The following is a 20,015-nucleotide window of genomic DNA, read 5'->3' as shown; positions in this document are numbered from 1 at the left end:
GCAAAACAAAAACTGGCTGGTGGCTGGCAAAAAAACAACATTACTGTTGCTATATTTATTTCTCAGACATGGCATGTATAATTTGAAAGCAAAGAGTGCGTCTATAAGCATCTCGCACACATTATGATGTTGTTCGCGAACATTGTTACGTGCATCTGAAAGCTGTGATGTGCATAGTAACGTTGTGCGCATCGGTGTGACAACATCGGCGGAGGTCTACCCACAAAGGCTTATGGGATTTACCCAAAAGGTGAACTAAAAATAGGAACAGTAGGGTCATTTGGTGACAGCATGGACAGGGCACAGCTCAGGGCAGGGGTACTTGTAAATTTATAGGATTTACCAAAGATTTTAGTATCTTTGGATTGACATTATTTCTGAAAAAATTGTAAACCTCAGGGCCTCCTGCATGGATCCTATGACATACTTAATTTGCACTTTAATTCTGGAAAAGTAATACATGATATGCATTTCATGCAACCAGAGATATCCAACATTGGACAACATCTTTTGGGGATATTAAAGTGTTAAATCCAGAGTCTTTTAACATAATGTCATATGGCACATAATAAGTACTCTGGACTTTAATAGGGATGCTGTTTCCCCAGTTCCCTTTTTTCAAAGGGAACAGACACACTTAATTTCTAAATCTGATCATACCAATAAGTATATACTGTCTATGCAAGGCAGTTATGTATTCCTTAATTTGAAATTTATCATAGCCACCCATACTGATCTGGCAGATTGATTTTTAAATTGGAACATTTCCAGTTCAATTAGTTTAGAATCAACAGGAAGTGTTTATGAGCTCAATGTTGTAATATAGGAAGTGTATTAAATGAAATACTATATATAATGTTACAAGTTCCTGTAAAACCCTGCCTGGCCGGGGGAATACACTTGTTACTATATCTGTTGCATATACAGTTGAAGCCCTGAATTAAAGAGGCATCCATGATCCAAAATCTCCCCACTTTCTCACAAAAGTTGAGATTTTCATACCACAGTACGAGAAACCTCTCGCTAATGTTTATGTCCAAAATATTCCTAGTAATATTCATCCCAGGTTCTTTACAATCAGGGCTATAGTCTAAATAATAAGGTAGACTATGTATCGAGCTGCAGCAGGTTTCATTTTAAACTTATCAATTCAGGGTTTTGTGCTGCAGTGATTGTTTTTCTGCCTCAAAATTGTTGAACAAGTGGTCATTATGTTAATAAATGAAAACAATATAACAATAGCAAGATCTGACATTAAAACATGAAGTTAGAATTTTGTTTTAAAACCATTAATTTTGGGAACTTGCAAAACTTATTAAACTAAAGTATTATTTTCCATTTTCACACAAGCCAAGCTGTCATACTCAACATAGGAAAGCAAAATGCTTAAATAATAATATATATGTTTTATGATGCAAAAAGTAAGATCTATAAATTATGATCAAAATGACCTATTTACAAATACTTGTAAATCTATCATGAAGCAGGTAGGCACATTATATTTACAATAAATCACTCAATGGTACTTTAAGTGCACTATTTTATTCCAAACATATTTTTATCATGAGATTTCAATTTTCAAGTAAACTTGAACTTTCCACAGTAGACTAGAAACTTTTGCTTTTTGTTGTTGCAAGTTGTATAACCTCCAAAGTTGAGAGATACAAAGAAAGTATACACATTTAAATACACAAATTAAATATATTTATACCAGGATATTTAATACCAAGTAAACGTCTAGGAATTTGACTATTTTATAATATCACTTACATCTTGAAAAATATTTACTGATTGTAATAAACATGATAAAAGAGACCTAGCAAAGCATGTGATTTAAAACATGCAGGTATTCCATACAAATATTCAGGAAACTATTTTAGGAGGATTGAGCAAACCCCACCTGCCAATACTGAATAGACAAAACCTAAAAAGAGCAATGCATTCTATAATCTATAATAGCCCCCAAAGCTACCTGGCATTCTCTCCACTATCTGCCAGACTGCAAAACCTGCCTTTCCTGCCCTTAAGTCAATACTCACTTTTAGTTCAAATCTAAAGGAATGCTGTGTTAAGTTTCACAGTTTCCCTTAAGGTGTGTGAACTTTTAATGTATAAGAGGTCATTTCAACTATGTTCCACATAGTTCATGGGAACTCTTTATTCAAAACATATCATTTTGTGTGTGTCAATATTTCTTCTTGATATGAGACTTGAAACCACAACCCTCTTTATTATTACATTAAGGTGGTGGAGTTACAATTTAATTTTCATATCCAAGAATGAGGGTATTGGGATAGGAATGCCCTGGGGTTTGTATTGACCTATTGGTCACTGTGACTCAGTGAATATTTTAGATCAGGAAGAGATTTGTTCCAGTAAATATTGAAGTTTGGAAGGTAAAGTATTTGAAAAGTACAATGGTAGATTTTCCAAAAGCTTCCAAAATTGGTCTTGGGTATTTTTCTGTCTTGTAAAGTTCAGAGAATATAGTTTCCTTCAAAGTTTAATTTCTTGCTCAAACATTTTCTTGGTGACTTTGGTGTCATTTTATAATATCAGTTTCGGAATTTTGAATGTCTGTGTGGCAGCATTTGCTTTGAATTGTTTGTACCTTTGTGGCATAGCATCTTTCCTATCTTAAATATTTCTCTGAAAACCATTTATCACTGTTAATTTACCTTTCCTGTTTTAATTTAAATTATGTGCTTATATTAACCCTAATTAACTGGACTTGATTCTAATATAAAATTAATATGTTACTTTATAGAAGCTGTGGGTAAATGAATAAGAGAGCACCACAAAATATTGATTTCAAAAATTGGCCATTGACACCTGTTTGCTGTTCCAATTAAAATAAGGAAATGGATGCTAAAAATCGCATTTAACATTAATTAATTGTGTTGCCAGTTAATACATGTCTTCAATTTAATTGATTATGGTGGTTCAGACAAATGTCTCAAACTTTTGTTGGGTGTTAATGAACTTTCAAAACAAAAAACACCCTAAAATGCATGTTTTTTTGCCCTTATTTCCAAAATGTGTCCAATATTAAATTTTAAATATAATAAATTAAATAATAAATATAATAAATTAATATTAAAACTTGACTTTTATTGCCATGCCTTTTAGGTCCACCTATTAAAAAAGGGTTAGGATATAGCTATGTTCTATTTAGCAAAACAGGGTATTATTTTTTCATCCATTTGCCTGTAAAAGTGCCTTGGTTTACTCACACAACATGTAAGAAGGGCATTGAAAGTGATCATAGTAGGGCAAAGAAATGGTAAAATTGAGCCCAAGATGAAAAATTCTTGATCTTGTGCAGAAGGAATTTGAATGTTTAATGGATGATATAATAAGCCTACCACTCCAAATTTCCCCCTTTTTGTATCTAGTGCTGTAGCAGATTGCAAGTATGTCGTCCACAGTGCCAGCCCCTTCCCATTCCTCATTCCAAAGAAAGCAGAAGTTGTTGTGAACCCAGCAGTGGAAGGAGTCAGGAATGTCCTTCAGGCAGCAGTGGATTCAAAGACAGTCAAAAGAGTGGTTATGACTAGTGCTGGTCTGGCAGTATGTGGTAAGAAAATATTACTAACTCATCAGTCTTGGGGTTAAGTAACTAGGGTATTGTATCAAAATATTTTTATATATTGGTACACCTTCCTGGTACAGGCATTAAAATATTGTTGTTTTGATGGTTTGCTTTTGTGTTGTTTTGATAATAATTTGTGTTTGTTCGGTTCTGTTTTGTTTCATTTTATTTTGTCCGTACATTATATTTTAATTTTGTTTTGGTTTGCTATGGTGTGGTGTGATTTGTTTTTTGTTTTGTTTTGATATGTTTGTATTCAGTGTTTTTCAATCTCTTGACAACTTGTCAGAAACCTGTAGTTTAACAGTTTGATGTGATCACAGATCCTACCTTTCCAGGATCTGTGATGTGATCATGAAAATGTTGCCATCATGTTGGTAAAACTGATTATGAAATCTTAAACAAAATGACCAAAGAATCATAGGTAATGTTTTTTTCACATGTAAAATGTTCACAAAAATGAAAGGGAAATATTGAAATTTGAGTTTGTTCATAAGAAACTCACTTTGGTAGACAAGAATACTACAAATTGTTAATGTATTGTTACAATACATAACATGTTTTGTGATGAACCATTAAACAGCAAACAAAAAGAACAAAGACAGCCCAGTTTGATTCACTTTCAAAATATTCTAAAAGTTGTTTACTAAAGTGCATAGTAAGAAAATACAAAGAGAGAAAAATAGCAAAGAATTACAACAGCAGACCAGAGCACAAAGCAACAAAAGAATTTAGGCCTGAGGTAGGTACAATACAATGCAACAAATTATTTAATGTGACAAAAAGTGAATAGGTATTTTCATTGTGTCATGCATCTGGTATTCAGCTAATTTGGGACTGATGTTAGATTTGGGTTACATAATAACAACAGCATATTTTAAAACAAGTAAATTTGGAAAATACCTTCTTGCTTTACAATCAATGAAAAATATGTTGGCAACATCAACATCAAGGAAGGGACGTGGTTGCATCCCTCACTTGAAGAACAAGGGGGACATTGCAATCAAAAACTGACTGAAGAACCCCATGAAAATGTCACTATTTGGGGCAAAAAATGCTGAAAGCATCCCCATGTTTGACTTGCTCCATTGTGTAAATGTTCACTCTTTAAAACATGAGGGGAGGGGGGAATTGGAAAAAAAATCAAGAGATGACCATACCAGTGTCCCTGAATCATGGCTAAGTTCCCCAGTTCACATGACTCATGTTATACTAGACATTACAGTTAGCAGCTGGTAGACTGACTTGGCTCTCATCCACATCACATAATGCCAACATTATCTGATTCAGTAACCAAATATATTGTTAAATTCGCTAAAAATAAATCAGGGAAATCTTATGGCACTTACTCAGTGCTAGCTCACAGCTTGTCCCCCTCACCATATGAGTGTAACATTTATAATAAATTTAGATCTGCATAATCTAAGTATCTGTATGGGTCACTTTTTCTTTCTAGGATATGTGTTGTAACTGAAATGGTTATAATTACTGACCCACAGTGTCAAAATATCTTTAACATTAATAACAACAACTTTTTCCTTCCTAAATATGATAGTCAAAACGATAAATAAGATAACTTTCATTGTCATAAATTTCCTTTACTCGGAAGCAGTCTGAAACATTATTATCACACTATGTAGAACCCGTGACTGATGATGCACCAAAAATACAATTTTCTTTGTACACATGAAGGCATCTGTTGAAGCTTTCATCACTGTTATACCATGCCCTTAAACCTGTGTTTCAGATAGGATTCCATTTTAACCGCATCATCATCATCATTGTTACAGAAACCACAGATGCACAGATACTTATCAATAGTTTCAATTTTAGGATTTTTAGATATTTTTGGCTGGCTGGGGGGGAGGCAAGCAATTTTTGGCACACCATTTGGAAATTTTACCCCCACCCCCACCCCCATTGGTGCACGTATTGCATAGCCCCTAGTGAATTTTGTCTTCCTCAAATTCTCATTGGAAAAATATTTACACAAATCAGTGTGGAAAAAGTGAAAACAAAATTTAAAAAAAAGGAAAATCAATGCTTTTTTTGATTCCTTTATGAGAGAATTGTCAATGACCAAATTTTTCTGGTTACTATGCATGGTTGCATGACTGGATGTTAGGAGCTCATCCATTCCCATCTCAAAGGACACAAGTCTTTAACCCCAATGTGTCGCCATGTACACTTAGCAGTACTGTAAAAGTGGACATTTATCGTGCTACATTTATTTTCAAGCTGTTCATGTTCCAAGATGCTTCCACAAAAATAACAATGTGCGAATAGATTCTTAGTTTCCCATTTAAAAACAAGGGAAACTGTTCAAAATTGGCAAATGGCAAAAAAGTAATCACACAAAAATTCAACTTATACCAGGGCCGTAGCAAGCGGGGCGGCCAGGGATGCCATGGCCGCCCCACTTTTTGAGAAATTTGTTATGTTTTTCTTTATATCTTTATTTCAATTTGGGCATATATTTGTATTTTGGCCGCCCCACATTTTTCAACCTTGCTACGGCCCTGACTTATACAGTAACTTTATTGAATGGGTACAAGACCAGGTCAGAGGTGCACATACACATACATCTTTTGCACATCTATCTGAGGAGCTATCAGGGGAAAAAACTTAAGTTTTCAAGCCTATGGTTAGGATATAGGACCTAAAGTTTCTTCATTCGTTATTTATTTAGGCCCTGGATATAGGCCTACAGTACAAGCATGTGATGCTTTGTGTTTGCACTAGTGGTTTCATATGTTTTATACATCATGTAGATGATAGATTGAATCTCTCATGGGATGTCATTTCATAAAGCTTTATACCTCCCATTTTAGGTAATATGAGTCACACCAGACTGTGACAAATGTTATTCTTCTTTGTTGTAGAAAGGATCGAAAAACATGACAATAATGACTGTATACTAGTATATCTATTTGTAAAACGGGGAAAAGAGAACATTGAACTGTGGCCCATAGCAAGGAATAGGATTTACCTTTTTACAAAAAGGATATCCCCAGCTCCCCCCCCCCTCCCCAAAAAAGTACAGAATAGTTTCTGCCTCAGGTGTTTATTATTGATCATGCCCTCAATTCTAATATTTTAATGAACTCCTAATTCACATGGAATTAGGGATGTGTCAATTTTATGATGGACCTCAAACATTTAGAGCCGATTCGTATTCTGTATATAATTTAAATATTTAATGCAACAATCTGTTTCAATTCTTTTTCATTTATCTTCTAATATGAATGTTTATGTCAAATTATATTTGATGTAAATATGTTATCAATTTTCATCAGCAAACATTCGTTAGAACTTTAGAAGTTAAACATTACTGGAAATAGATTGAATAACAAATATTTGCTGCTTTGAATATTCGACATCAAATAAAAAGTATGAACTAGGCCTTACACAGACTAAATTATATAACTGCAAAGTAGTTCCTTTTCCTTCTTTTAAAGTTAGATCATAGAAAGCTTAAAATAAGCTCTCACAACTATCTATTTATACTCTACAAATTTGTTCACTCACAGTTCACATTCATTTTACCAAGAAATAAAAATAAAAAGCAAAGAAACTACTGTGCTATATTTCAGTTTTGTTCTGTTGTGATAGAATGCTGTAATGCTGTGATGTATTTTGTCATGTTTGTTACTGAACCGGGTGTTGAACACAATTTATGAAGTTATGAACTTTTTTCTTTAAAAATTGGGGTTTCTTCGTCCAGGATAGGAGGAGTTGTGCCAGGGAACCTCTATTATTATCGGGAATTGCCTGTCACACATGATCGCACACAAGGTCGTAGGCAATTGGTGGGACCTCATCTGCCCAGAACATATTGACCCAGGTCAGCATACCGCCATATCCTTCCCGACATGCTTAGTAGCCAAGTCCGTAGAAGAGTGGATCCACACACTATGTACACAAATATACATTTGGCCACATTTTATTATACGATTAATACGAATTTATTAAACATGGTAACAAATATTCTCTAGCAAATCGGTTATACGGTGGAACTGGTAGGCATATTATAAATTCGGGATATTAAATATCTTCCTGACCAGCCAGATCTGCGCATGGTCAAAGACGAGGATAGACGAGTATCAGACCGACGCAAACTGGCTTAGTCTCCACATCAGCCAGTTTGGTTCCGCCTTCCACAGGGAGCGTAACCTGTGTAGGAGACTCGGTCGGACCTGGTGGGACCTCATCTCTCCCCATCGATTGAAAAATTGTGATCTATAATCCCCGACATTGCTCTTATGAACTGACATCCACCTGGTTGTGCCCACAGAAGAATCTAATGCTTGAAATCTTTAAAAATCCCTTGATTTTGATCAAATGTGGTATACTTGCACGGTGAAAATTGCTGATCATAACTTTATCTAAAAATAGTCTAAATCATTCCTACACATTTGAATGTTTTTAAACTATGAGGTTATTTACACTTGCAAAGTAGGAAAAAAACACTTTTTAGATGACTGATCATTTTCAGATTTCTACATAATGATGTGGTAAATGTTGGAAACTGTGTTCATTATGCGATATAGGTTTTAATTTGCATTATTGGTGCACTTTATCGCTTTGCCAACAATTTATTTGCCAGAGAAAAAATAGTCCAAAATGGATTGATCGCATCTTGCTATGCAATGCAGCAAATAGGATATTAGCTATATACACCATTTTTGTCTCGCCTGAATGTTCAGGGAGAGACTTAGTAATCACTATGGTGTGTGTGTGTCCGTGTGTGTGTGTGTGTGGGGTGCACTTGTTTCATGCTGAAATTGGGGATACACACAAGGATTCGTACCAATCAATTGGGGACATACGGTGAAATGGGGATATCCCCAATTCTCTAATGGTCATAATATGTTAAAATTTGATGTAAAAATGGATTTTTGAAAATCTGGGGTGATTTGAGGTACATACCCAGTTTGCATGGTTTTATCCCAATCTGCCACACACATGTGTGTAAGATGCTTTAACAATGCAGTTTACACACAGTTTAGGTGACATCCCCATATCAACAGACAAAAACCACACTGTTGTGACGTCCCCATTTGCACAGTCAAAAATCAAGCTGAGTGTGTCCCCATTTCCACAGAAAAAAAAAAAACTGATGTGATCTCCCATTTCCACTGACAAAATATAATAAGCCAACCCAATTTGATGTCCCCGTTTCCATGGACAAAAGTGAACCTATAATGTGGCCAGCAGCTCATTTGACTTGTGCATATTTTTCAACTTCAACGTAAGTAACTTCCCAGCAAACACAAAACGTTTTCGACATCATTCGCAAAAGGATATAAAAGGTTGTCAGAAAACGATTAAATGTTGGGTTATATAAAGGGTATATTAAGAGTATAAAACTTTGTTTGATAATCTACTGCTCAGCAAACATATAAAGTTATAAAATGTTTTAATAACATTCCAAATGTCGGGTTATATAAAAGTCATGAAAAAGTTTTAAAAACGTTATTGAAAATATTTTGTGAAAAATGTTTGCCCAAAATATTTGCAATAACGTTTTAAAAACGTTTTCATGACCTTTATATAACCCGACATTTAAATGTTATTAAAAGGTTTTAAAAATCATTTTAAGAACATTTCTGTGTTTGCTGGGTTCAAATATTTTAACATAATGTTATTTAAGTATTGACAAAATATTTGGCAAAAATGTTTGCAAAAATAGTTTAAAATAACATTTTTTGAAAACATTTAAAAAATATTGTTGTAGTGTGTTTTCATACAAAAACGTTTTAAAACGTTATCATGACCTTTATATAACCCGACATTTTAATGTTATCAAAACGTTTTTACCTAAACCAAAAGCCAAAATATAACTTATTTAAAACGTTTTTAAAACGTTTTTGTGTTTGCTGGGTTGCAACTAAATTTTGCATGGTTATAAGCTGAAATTGACAAGTATGTAGCCTACAGAAATTTGTCAACATTCTGGCTGCCAATCTTGATTTCTGGGGATTGTTGTAACTCTGTCAGAAGCCAATTTGTCATTACCATGATTACTTGTTGATATCTATTCAGAATTTCATATCAGCAATGTGGATATCAGAGTACTGTTTTGATTTCATGCTGTTTTCTTCATTAACGAGTTTATATTCCGGGTTTATATTATTTATAGGGGCCTAGATTTTCAATTTGTGATGTTCATACTCATAGTAAATCACATGCTAGGGTGTGAGTTCTATTCATTTGACAATGGTATCTAATAGGCCCCCTTCTACTGGTTTATGGCCACTGTATTATAAACAGTAAAACTAGAATGGTATGTATAATGGGTAAAGTAAAAAATAATGGCACCGTGAGGTTGTTGTATGAAAAAGACCAGCACGGAAATTCATCCTTCAAAAACTGTGTTTTGTATATGGTGTCATAGCTGTCATGTAAAAAATAATATGCCCAATTTTCTTCCCCATATGGTCAGGAGTGTTACATGCTAGCGTGAAAAGAGGTACTTGTATTTGAAACATGCACTGTAAAAAATGTACAAGTTAAAAAGTTTTGCATGGGTTTTCATGGCATTTTCTGAAATGTTTGCTATTATTAAGTACCACATTCTTTCAAATTAGTCACTTAATAGTCTACTTATGAAAATATAAAGACTACATGGTGCGCAAAATAAATGTTCCAAAACTCACTTGTCGCAAGAACACTCTTTGTAATTTTGACCACTTTGTCACACTTTGGTGCCATTATTTCTGATTATACCCATAATTTATGTACACTTGTTTCATGCTGTAAATGGGGATACACACAAGGATCCTTACCAGTCAATTGGGGAAATACCGCGAAATGGGGATATTCCTGTTGACCTTAACTTTGATGTTGATTTGGTTTTGTCAGGATAAGGCCTACTATGTTGACCTAGGCTACCTTAGCCTGGTCCTAGGCCTGCTGATTTGTAATTGTAGTACGTCATCCCCAGTTTGGTACTAACATTTCTTTGTGTACCAGTATAGGCCAATATCTATCATCTCATATAACACAGGACATCGTTACTGGATAGGGAAAATTATTATTGTTAAAACAACATCTTTATAAATTCTTATGCTTATACAGCACACAAGGGAAAATGGGTGACAAACTTAACACTTTATTCACATCGATCAAGACCTTGCACAATCCCTAAACTGGCATTTACCAATGTCCTGTTCCATTTTGCATGGTGTGTGAACTGTTGATTAAACCAGAGAAGATGAGAAAATACAGAAACTATAATTATGCCACTCCAATTCCAAATTGATACCTTGTACTGGAGTCTGTAGAGAAGAATCTTTTATGAGAACAGCTGCTGAAAATTGGGCCCATACTTAGGTTTCAATTAAGGCTGGCATTTTCGGTCGGGTAAACGGTACCGCCGAGATTACATTACCGGTAGGAAATACCCTCCGGGTACCAAATTCAAATTCAATACATTTTGAAATCATTAATAGACTATGACATGAAATTTTTTTTTTTTTTTTTTTTTTTTTAGGTCAACCATGAATGATCCTGGCATTTAGGTCTAGGTCCAGAGACACTACAAAACCGAAAAAATAAAAAGGATCATTCAAAAAAATTTCAAGATATTTTGTTATTTTTATATGAAAATTGATAATTTGTATTCATGTCATAGTCTATTAATGATTTCAAAATGTATTGAATTTGAATTTCGGGTACCCGGGGAGGGTTACCCGCCCGAAAATTGCGGCGGGTACCCGGGTACAAAATTACCCGAAAATGCCAGGCCTAGTTTCAATTGTGACATTCTGTTATCAAAAGAAGATCGAATGGGGATATCCTTATTTTTGCGGTATTATTTTTCCCCAATTGACTGGTAAGAATCCTTGTGTGTATCCCCAATTGCAGCATGAAATAAGTGTCTGTGAGAGCGACACTGTGCCACACCTTGTGCCCAATTTGCGATACTTCCCCAGTTGACTGGTAAGAAACCTTTGTGTATCCCCAATTTCAGCATGAAATAAGTGTCTGATTGCCACATCCCCATGTAACAAAAAGAAATGAAGATATCCCTATTTCACGGTACTTCCCCAATTGAATCCTTGTATCTATCCTGAATGAAATACATGTAAGTGTCTGTGATTTTGACATTCTGCCACACCTTCATGTTATAAAAAAGAGGAATGGGGGTATATCCTTATTTTGCGGCATTTCCCCAATTGACTGGTAAGAATCCTTGTGTGTATCCCCAATTGCAGCATTTAGGAACTATAAGCATACACTTAACACTTTATTAAATGATATGTGAAGAAACCCAGGTATTCGTAGGTAACATGATAGATTTAACAATATCTATATTGAGTTTAGAGGTTCAAATTTTACTATTGTTAATGAATGAATAAAATGGTAATTATTGAATGAATCCGTATATGGGTAATACTATTGTCCAAGGGTACCGCTTAAGGCAGTCTGCAGACTCCACATGTTACATATAATATTTTATGTATAATACTTTTCGTGACGTCAAAAAGTATTACACGTGGAATGAGAAGTATGTACCTGGAAAATATATATTTTGTTATATTGGGTGTTGCTTAATTAATTCATAAGGAGTTGCTCAATTTCTAAGAGTGGTAAATTTAGTGAGTGTACTTACACGCAATGATGAACACCTTTTGATGTCTTCTTGCATAATATTTTAACTGTACAGTAGGCTTATACTTTAATTACTAATTTTAAAACAAACAAACCAAAAAAAACGGATAATTTACTACATTAATTTTATAGACATCCCACATAATAATACGGTAATAAAAATTGCTTTGATTTTATTCATGTTATCAATAATCATGAATAGTTTGGTACGGTATTTAGAGGCCTACTGCTGGAATAAAAAAAAAGCAGGATGACACAACACTTCACAACGCCACTCTACTTACGGGTAAAACAATAAATTAATAAGAGTTGCAGAACTGGTTACAACATAAACACGTCGGGAGATGTCACGCAGAACTGAAGGATATCGTGTCTGTGCTCTGTAAATCTGTCGGCCAACCTCGCTCTATCTCCTCGATATATAGACAGGTGGGATGGCGTTTAACTAATGCAATGAATCACATGGGTTGAAATGCAACTGAATGTTTTCTTGATGTGATACACTCCTCAGGGTCCCGCTACGCTGTTGTTGCTCCTCAGATGGCGGCAGGTGTTGCATCTGCGTCGCTTGCAGGTTACCGTGCCGTGGTTGGCTACCGTCTCTTCATCTGTTTGTGGTAGTGAAGAGCGAACAAGGTGATCTTTAACGTTCTTGTCGCGACGGTAGGACACAACGGGTTGTTCTTTGAAGATATCAGTGGTTGTAGGATGATCACTAATTATCTTCCAGTTGCGCATGATCACATTACTTACTGCAACAGTGGCTGGATGATATGTGAGTACAAGCGGGGGACATTGGTGATTGTCGGCACGCTCTTCAGTGCGAAGGCTCTCTTCTCTGGTGATGGTATGAACCTGCTGTAATGCCGCAGAGTTTACATTGTCGAGGTAACCACAAGACTTGAAGAACTGGATCATGTCCAAGGATTGCTTGCTGAAGTCGGCTTCACTGCTGCATAGTCGTCTCAGGCGGAGAAGTTGTGAGAACGGTATGGAATTCTTACATGACTTTGGATGTGATGATGTTTAGGTCAAGTACGAATGGGAGTCGGTGCTCTTGTAGTGTACTGAAGTGCAGAGATGATTGCCATCGATGGTGATCATGATGTCTAGGAAACTGATCTGTTCGTTGGAGATTTCCCAGGTATATCTAAGCGCCGGGTGGAATTGATTGACAAATTCCATGAAGTGTAACAAATCTTCTTCTCTGCAGTTAGCGTCGCGATTATGTCATCAATGTATCTGAGGAAGTGATGAGGTTTTGGACCCTTATACTGTTGTAGAAACTGTTGTTCAATGAAACCCATGAAGATACAAGCATATACTGGTCCGAATCTGGTACCCATCTTTACGCCCTGGGTCTGAAGGTAAAACTGTCCATTGAATTCAAAGCAAGTGAGATTCGAACAAGTTCAGCAAGTCGACAAATAGTGTCAGTTGATGGTTCTTTGATCTTACGCCTGTCAAGGAAATGACGTAAAGCTCGTAGTCACTCGTCATGTGGGATACTGGTGTACAAGGACTTCACATCCATAGTGAATAGTAGTGATTGATTTGCATTGAATGAAGTGAACATCATTGAAAAGCCTAAGGGCATGTTGTGAGTCCTTGACATAATAATAGGCCTAGTTTATTTTCCAGCAAAAGGAATTTAATTATTGGAATTTGAGGGGTCCAATTTTTTTGGATTCGAGGTCAGTTTCACGGTTTCATAATGGACATGTCGAATTAGTAAGAATATGTGCTTAAAAATAGGCATATTCTTGAAAATCTGAAATTTTGTTTATAAATATGGGTGCATTATAAACATTAATGAAGAAAATGCAAGCAAATGTGTGTATCTTATAACTGTTTTATAAGTTTATGAAATTAGATGTCATGGTGTAGGGAAAGCCAATGAAAAACACTACAGAGTACACAATGGTACAGGAATTCAGTTTCCTGGCACGGTAGATTTAGATCTGGTGAATTTATTACTATAGTAGGCCTACTGGTAAAGTGCAGAATAAACATCCAAAAGCACCTCTTGGATTTTTTAGCAGCATCAGTAGAAATTTATCTTTGATAGATTTTTGGATGACCTCGCTTGAATCTAGCAAACAATGAAGAGTCGGGATTATAGCGCGCTATTTAATGTGATTCAACTCGGCGTGGAACCCATTTTTATTTGACTTGTAATATACTTTTTGACGTCACGAAAAGTATTATGTTTAATACATAAAATATTATAATGTAACATATGGAGTCACCAATTTTTGGTAAAAGCATTTCTGCACGCTGTATCTTCTGCCATCAACATAATGAAATTAATAATAATTTGCATTTAGGCTTTGTTTGGGTTTTGTTGAGTTGAAAGAATATTGTCCATTTTCTGATTGGTCTCTTGAAATAAAACTGAACAAAATTAACTTTCTGTTCAACAGAATAATACTGCATCTGCCATGCTATGGCTGGACCTACTCAAATGACCCGCCAAATGTAGGCCTACTGTGCGCTGTGTGCGGGCAGCGAACCTCGTGTTGCATTATGTCCCGTAAACATAGTAAACAGCTTGCTCAGGAATTTGGAATGCGGGCTAAATCGCATACGTTAGAACTTGACATTCACAGGGTACGAGTAGAGGTACAAAGATTATGTCATGTGAAAAGGACATTAATATTTGTTAACAGCAACTTAGATTATTTTCACAAATCTACATGTAACCTTTTTTTTTTTTCTTGGTATAATCATAAAATCATGAACCAATAAATGCCTAAATACTACAGATATCATTTAGATTCATCACTTCTCTGCAAAACTTTAAAACATTCCTAAAGACTCATCTTATTCAAATTGTCGTTCAAGATGTAGATTAATTATTGTACTTAATTTATGGTATAGTAACCTTGTTTTTAATTTATGGCATTGTACAGCTGGCTTGTACCTTGCAAATAATTTGTGTATTTAGCTTTCATGTATTTTGCTTTGTAAAGCGCTTGGTGAACTTGCTTTTGTTGTGAGGCGCTCAAAAATATATTTTATTATTATTATTCAGATAATGTATAATTTGATGCTTTAATGAAGAGCTGAAAGTGTATTTGCATCATTTTATTTAGAAATACATATTCGTGGTCAAAACATTCAAACAATTCCGTAGCAAGCTCCCTATTTGAAAAATGGGTTAAAAATATGCCCTTAAAAGCATTTATGTTTCTCAAAATGTATGCATGAAAAAATAAATCACCTACATGCTTCCAATCACACATTCTTTTCAGAACCACCACAGAGGATAAACCCACTTATGGAGTCCACCCGGTGTTGTCACCCACTATGAAGGCACTTGTATAATAGGGCCTACTCCTCAGTTTATACCAAACAAATACAAACTATATACCTATTGTACCCAACTATAGATTTTCATTATTATGATATGTAGGCCTACTAATAGGTCTACTCTTTTCTAATAAAGAAAAGATATCCATTTGAATGAAATCAAAACCACTCATGCTTAATTTTCATAGTAGAACATCACTTTATGTTAGCATAGGCCTACACAATGCCATAATAGACATTGCATTTTCCATTTTTAGAGAAAAACTCCGTCACTTAAAATGGACCAAATTGCCAATGTCAAAAAGTTAGGCATTTTAGACCCAAGTTATATAGCTATGCAGATTTATGTTTCTACTGTGAACAAATATACCTAAATTAAGCTGAGCAAAATGTAGCTGATGAGATCAATTAAGATCAATTAAGTCTTGATCACCATTAATCTAAACACGTTCTCACGATAACTTTATATAGTTCCTCAAAAATAGAGAAACTTTAGTGTCTTTTTCCCTATGGAATAAATGGCCTTTTGGTTGGAATTTCTTCACAACCACCCATATTACAATCTCTATATGCATGTCTTGCATGCAAAAACATAGCTTCTTTTTACCTAAAACTTAGCAATTAATTTGCATGAAGGTAAAATATATAGCTATACCAATCTTTTCTCTAAAAATATAGGTCTACTGATATCTGAACATTAGATTATGTAATCATCCCTTCACCAATAATTAAGAGCGGGGTTGGGAATTGGAAGGAAGACATTTTGACCAGCTGAGAGGGAAGGGTGCAAACCATTTTTGGCAAGCCAAGAGGGGCAAGTGATTTTTGGCACACATTAAGGGCTCGGATAGTGACATTTTCACATATTTTTGTGGGACCTGAGAGCACATCATACATATTGAATTGCATTTTGAATACAAGGAATGTTCTTCTGATATCAAATACTAGTAATTTAGATTTTTGAAATTTGCGATATAATGATTGAAAATTGATATTTTTGAAATTTAACAGTCATCAAAGTAAATTGAATAAATCTAATGATAATTTTGTACTTAAAGTGTAAGTAGCTGGGATGAAAAGTCGTTCATCATATGAAAATTTTTACATTTCGTATTAAAGATATAGATTTCTTTTCAAAACAAAATGTATATGTATATCTTCAATATGAAAGGTCAAAATTTTCAATTGATCGTCGGCTTTTCATCCCAGCTACATACACTTTTACATATCATTAGATTTATAAAGTTTACTCCGTGGACTGTTAATATCAAAAATGAAAAAAAATAGTAATATTTTATAATTTGCCATAAAATTTGTATCATATCGCAAATTTCAAAGAATACTTATTCGGTATGTCTGATGTGCTCTCAGGTCCCACAAAAATACTGTGCAAACGTTGTTATCCGATTCCTTAATGGGGCCCCTTTTTAAATAAAATGCTTAAAAAGCAGTATGCTTAAAATATGCAAATTTTCCTGTTTGTTGCACTCACAATATAGACCATTTAAGGGATGGGGTATGAACGTTTGGACAGTATTTATTGTGGGACATTAGAGCACACCAGACATATCGAATTGCATTGTGAATACGAAGAATGTCCTTCTGATATCATTTTTTGAATTTCGCAGTGTAATACACATTTTATGGTAAATGATTAAAATTGATATTTTGATATTTAACAGTACTCGAGTAAACTTTATAAATCTGATGATAATTATGTACTTAAAGTGTATGTAGGTAGGATGAAAAGCCGACGATCAGTTAGGTCTTTTGGGGAAAAAATCCATATCTTCAATATGAAAGGTCAAAATTTTCAATTGATTGTCGGCTTTTCCTCCCAGCTACATACACTTTAAGAATATATCATTAGATTTATAAAATTTACTTCGAGGACTGTTATATATCAAAATGTGAAAAATATCAAATTTTAATAATTTGTCATAAAATTTGTATTATATCGTGAATTTCAAAAAATGAAAATTATTTGATATCATTATTATTATGGATATGTCTGATCATCCTGATGTGCTCTCATGTCCCACAAAAAATACTGTCAAAACGCTCATTCCAGATCCCTTAAGGTTTGCACATTTAGATCCCAAACAATTTAGCATGGGAGGGGGAGGGGCAAGATTTTTTGGCAGGCCAAGAGGGGTTGGGAAGTGATTTTTGGCAGGCCCAGAGGGGGCAAATGATTAAAAATTGATATTTTTGATATTTAACAGTCCTCGAAGTAAACTTTATAAATCTAATGATATGTACTTAAAGTGTATGTAGCTGGGATAAAAAGTGTATGTAGCTATTGAAGATATGTATTTTTTCCCAAAAACACAAAAAAATAAAAATTAGGTGTTTTTGGGAAAAAATCCATATCTTCAATACGAAAGGTCGAACATTTCATTTGATTGTCAGCTTTTCATCCCAGCTACATACACTTTAAGTAAACATCATTAGATTTATATTTAAAATGAACTTGGTGGTTGATTAAAACATAGTTGTTTACAACATTGTTTCATGAAGGCAAGCCAAGCAGGCTAGGCCGACCTACACTCATCAGATCAGAACATCAGAACATAATGCAATGAGTGTAGGATGGCCTGGTTGAGCAATTTACTATGTGGATGATTTACCTGGATTGCTTGGATTTATCATCAGTAAGATTTAGAAAGTTTACTTCGAGGACTGTTAAATATCAAAAATATCAATTTTTAATCATTTGCCCCCTCAGAGCATGAAAAAAATCACTTCCCAGCCCCTCTGGGTCTGCCAAAAAATCTTGCCAATTATATCACAAATTAAAAAAAAAAAAATCAAAATTATTTGATATCATCAGGACATTCCTCGTATTCAGAATTCAATTCGATATGTCTGATGCATGATGTGCTCTCATGTCCCATAAAAATACTGTCCAAATGACAAACGTTCATACCAGAGCCCTTACCCCAGTTTCAGACCAATTTTAATCTCATGTTTGGTTATTTTTTGCAATACAATTGCACATTTTTGTTTGAGTACTTTACTTTGTGATGAGAATTTCCAATGCAAGAGGCATTTTTCTGATGGGAATTCCCAAACAATAGGTATTTACATAAATGGAATTCCCGAGCAATAGGCATTATAGCCATTCAATCTAGGCATTTTCGTGATGGGAATTCCCATGCAATATTGAGAGGAAAAGGAGTTGGAAATGGGGGGGGGGGTGGATAATCTGAAATAGCAAATTTTCAGCATGAAGTAAGTGCCTGTGATAGCGACACTGCCACACCTTTGTGCCCAATGTTTATATTCCCATTTCGCAGTACTTCCATGCAATTGACTGGTAAGAATCCTTGTGTGTATCCCCAATTGCAGCATGAAATAAGTGTCTGTGAGAGCGACACTCTGCCACACCTTAATGCCCAATGAATATATTCCCATTTCAGCGGTACTTCCCCAATTGACTGGTAAGAACCCTTGTGTGTATCCCCAATTGCAGCATGAAATAAGTGTCTGTGAGAGCGACACTCTGCCACACCTTTGTGTCCAATTCGATTCCCCAATTGACTGGTAAGAATCCTTGTGTATCCCCAATGGCAGCATGAAATAAGTGTCTGTGAGAGCGACACTCTGCCACACCTTAATGCTCAATGAATATATGCCCAGTTCGCGATACTTCCCCAATTGACTGGTAAGAATCCTTGTGTGTATCCCCAATTGCAGCATGAAATAAGTGTCTGTGATAGCGACACTGCCACACCTTAATGCCCAATGGATATATTCACATTTCGCGGTACTTCCCCAATTGACTGGTAAGAACCCTGCCACTGTGACACTGCCACACCTAAATGCCCAATGAATATATGGTCGAATCCAACCAAAAGTGTACACGGCATGTTCAGGGCCATAACTTAAAAGTATTAATCAATTGGCATTCATTTTTGTATTGTGTTTATTCGCCTTGATCATACGCTTGCACGCCATATATAATAAGAACAACAAAAAAAAAAAACTTAGACACAGAGACCCCAAAACATGCTATTTTTACCCATTTTTTCAAAATATTTCTTAAAGTATTTTTAAAAACGCGTCTAAATCAGTTATGAAAAGAAGTCATTGGATTGAATCTAAATTGATTTCCTGAAAGGCGTGTATTCAAAGATTTCCTGTTCAATTTTTCACATATTTGTACATAATTATGAATTTTTTGTGATCATTTTTTGAGTGGTATTTTTTTACATTACCTACTGAATACAATTTTTCATAGCACTAGATATATCTTTAAAAAATGGAAATCACTAATAAATGCGCAATTGATACAAGCTTTGATATGTCCAATACTGAAATGCATTGCATTCAGGCATCTTTATTATTGTGTTTAGCTGCCAGAAATTCTAAATGGCACAAAGGTAGGTTTGGTAAAAATATGCATTACCTCCGAATACATGTTAAAAGCTGTGTCATTTCCACAAAGTGAGAGAATAGTAAACAATAGTTAAGCAATAGGTGCAGGGTAATA

At 34.9% G+C, this 20,015-nt stretch overlaps 1 protein-coding gene across 2 annotated transcripts in view; it reads left to right on the top strand.

Moving 5' to 3' along the window:
- LOC140155888 (uncharacterized) overlaps positions 1 to 20,015 on the top strand; it is a 46,736-nt gene that overhangs the window by 11,106 nt on the left and 15,615 nt on the right. For both annotated transcript variants that reach the window (XM_072178888.1, XM_072178887.1), the window contains exon 3: positions 3,396 to 3,577. In XM_072178888.1, coding sequence (XP_072034989.1) covers positions 3,396 to 3,577 — 182 coding nt within the window. The remainder of the gene's footprint in view (positions 1 to 3,395; positions 3,578 to 20,015) is intronic.

Source organism: Amphiura filiformis, chromosome 6 (assembly GCF_039555335.1).
Source record: "Amphiura filiformis chromosome 6, Afil_fr2py, whole genome shotgun sequence".
NCBI classification, from domain to species: Eukaryota; Metazoa; Echinodermata; class Ophiuroidea; order Amphilepidida; family Amphiuridae; genus Amphiura; species Amphiura filiformis.
The sequence above is the reverse complement of the archived record's forward strand: the minus strand, read 5'-3'. Positions and strand labels throughout refer to the sequence as shown.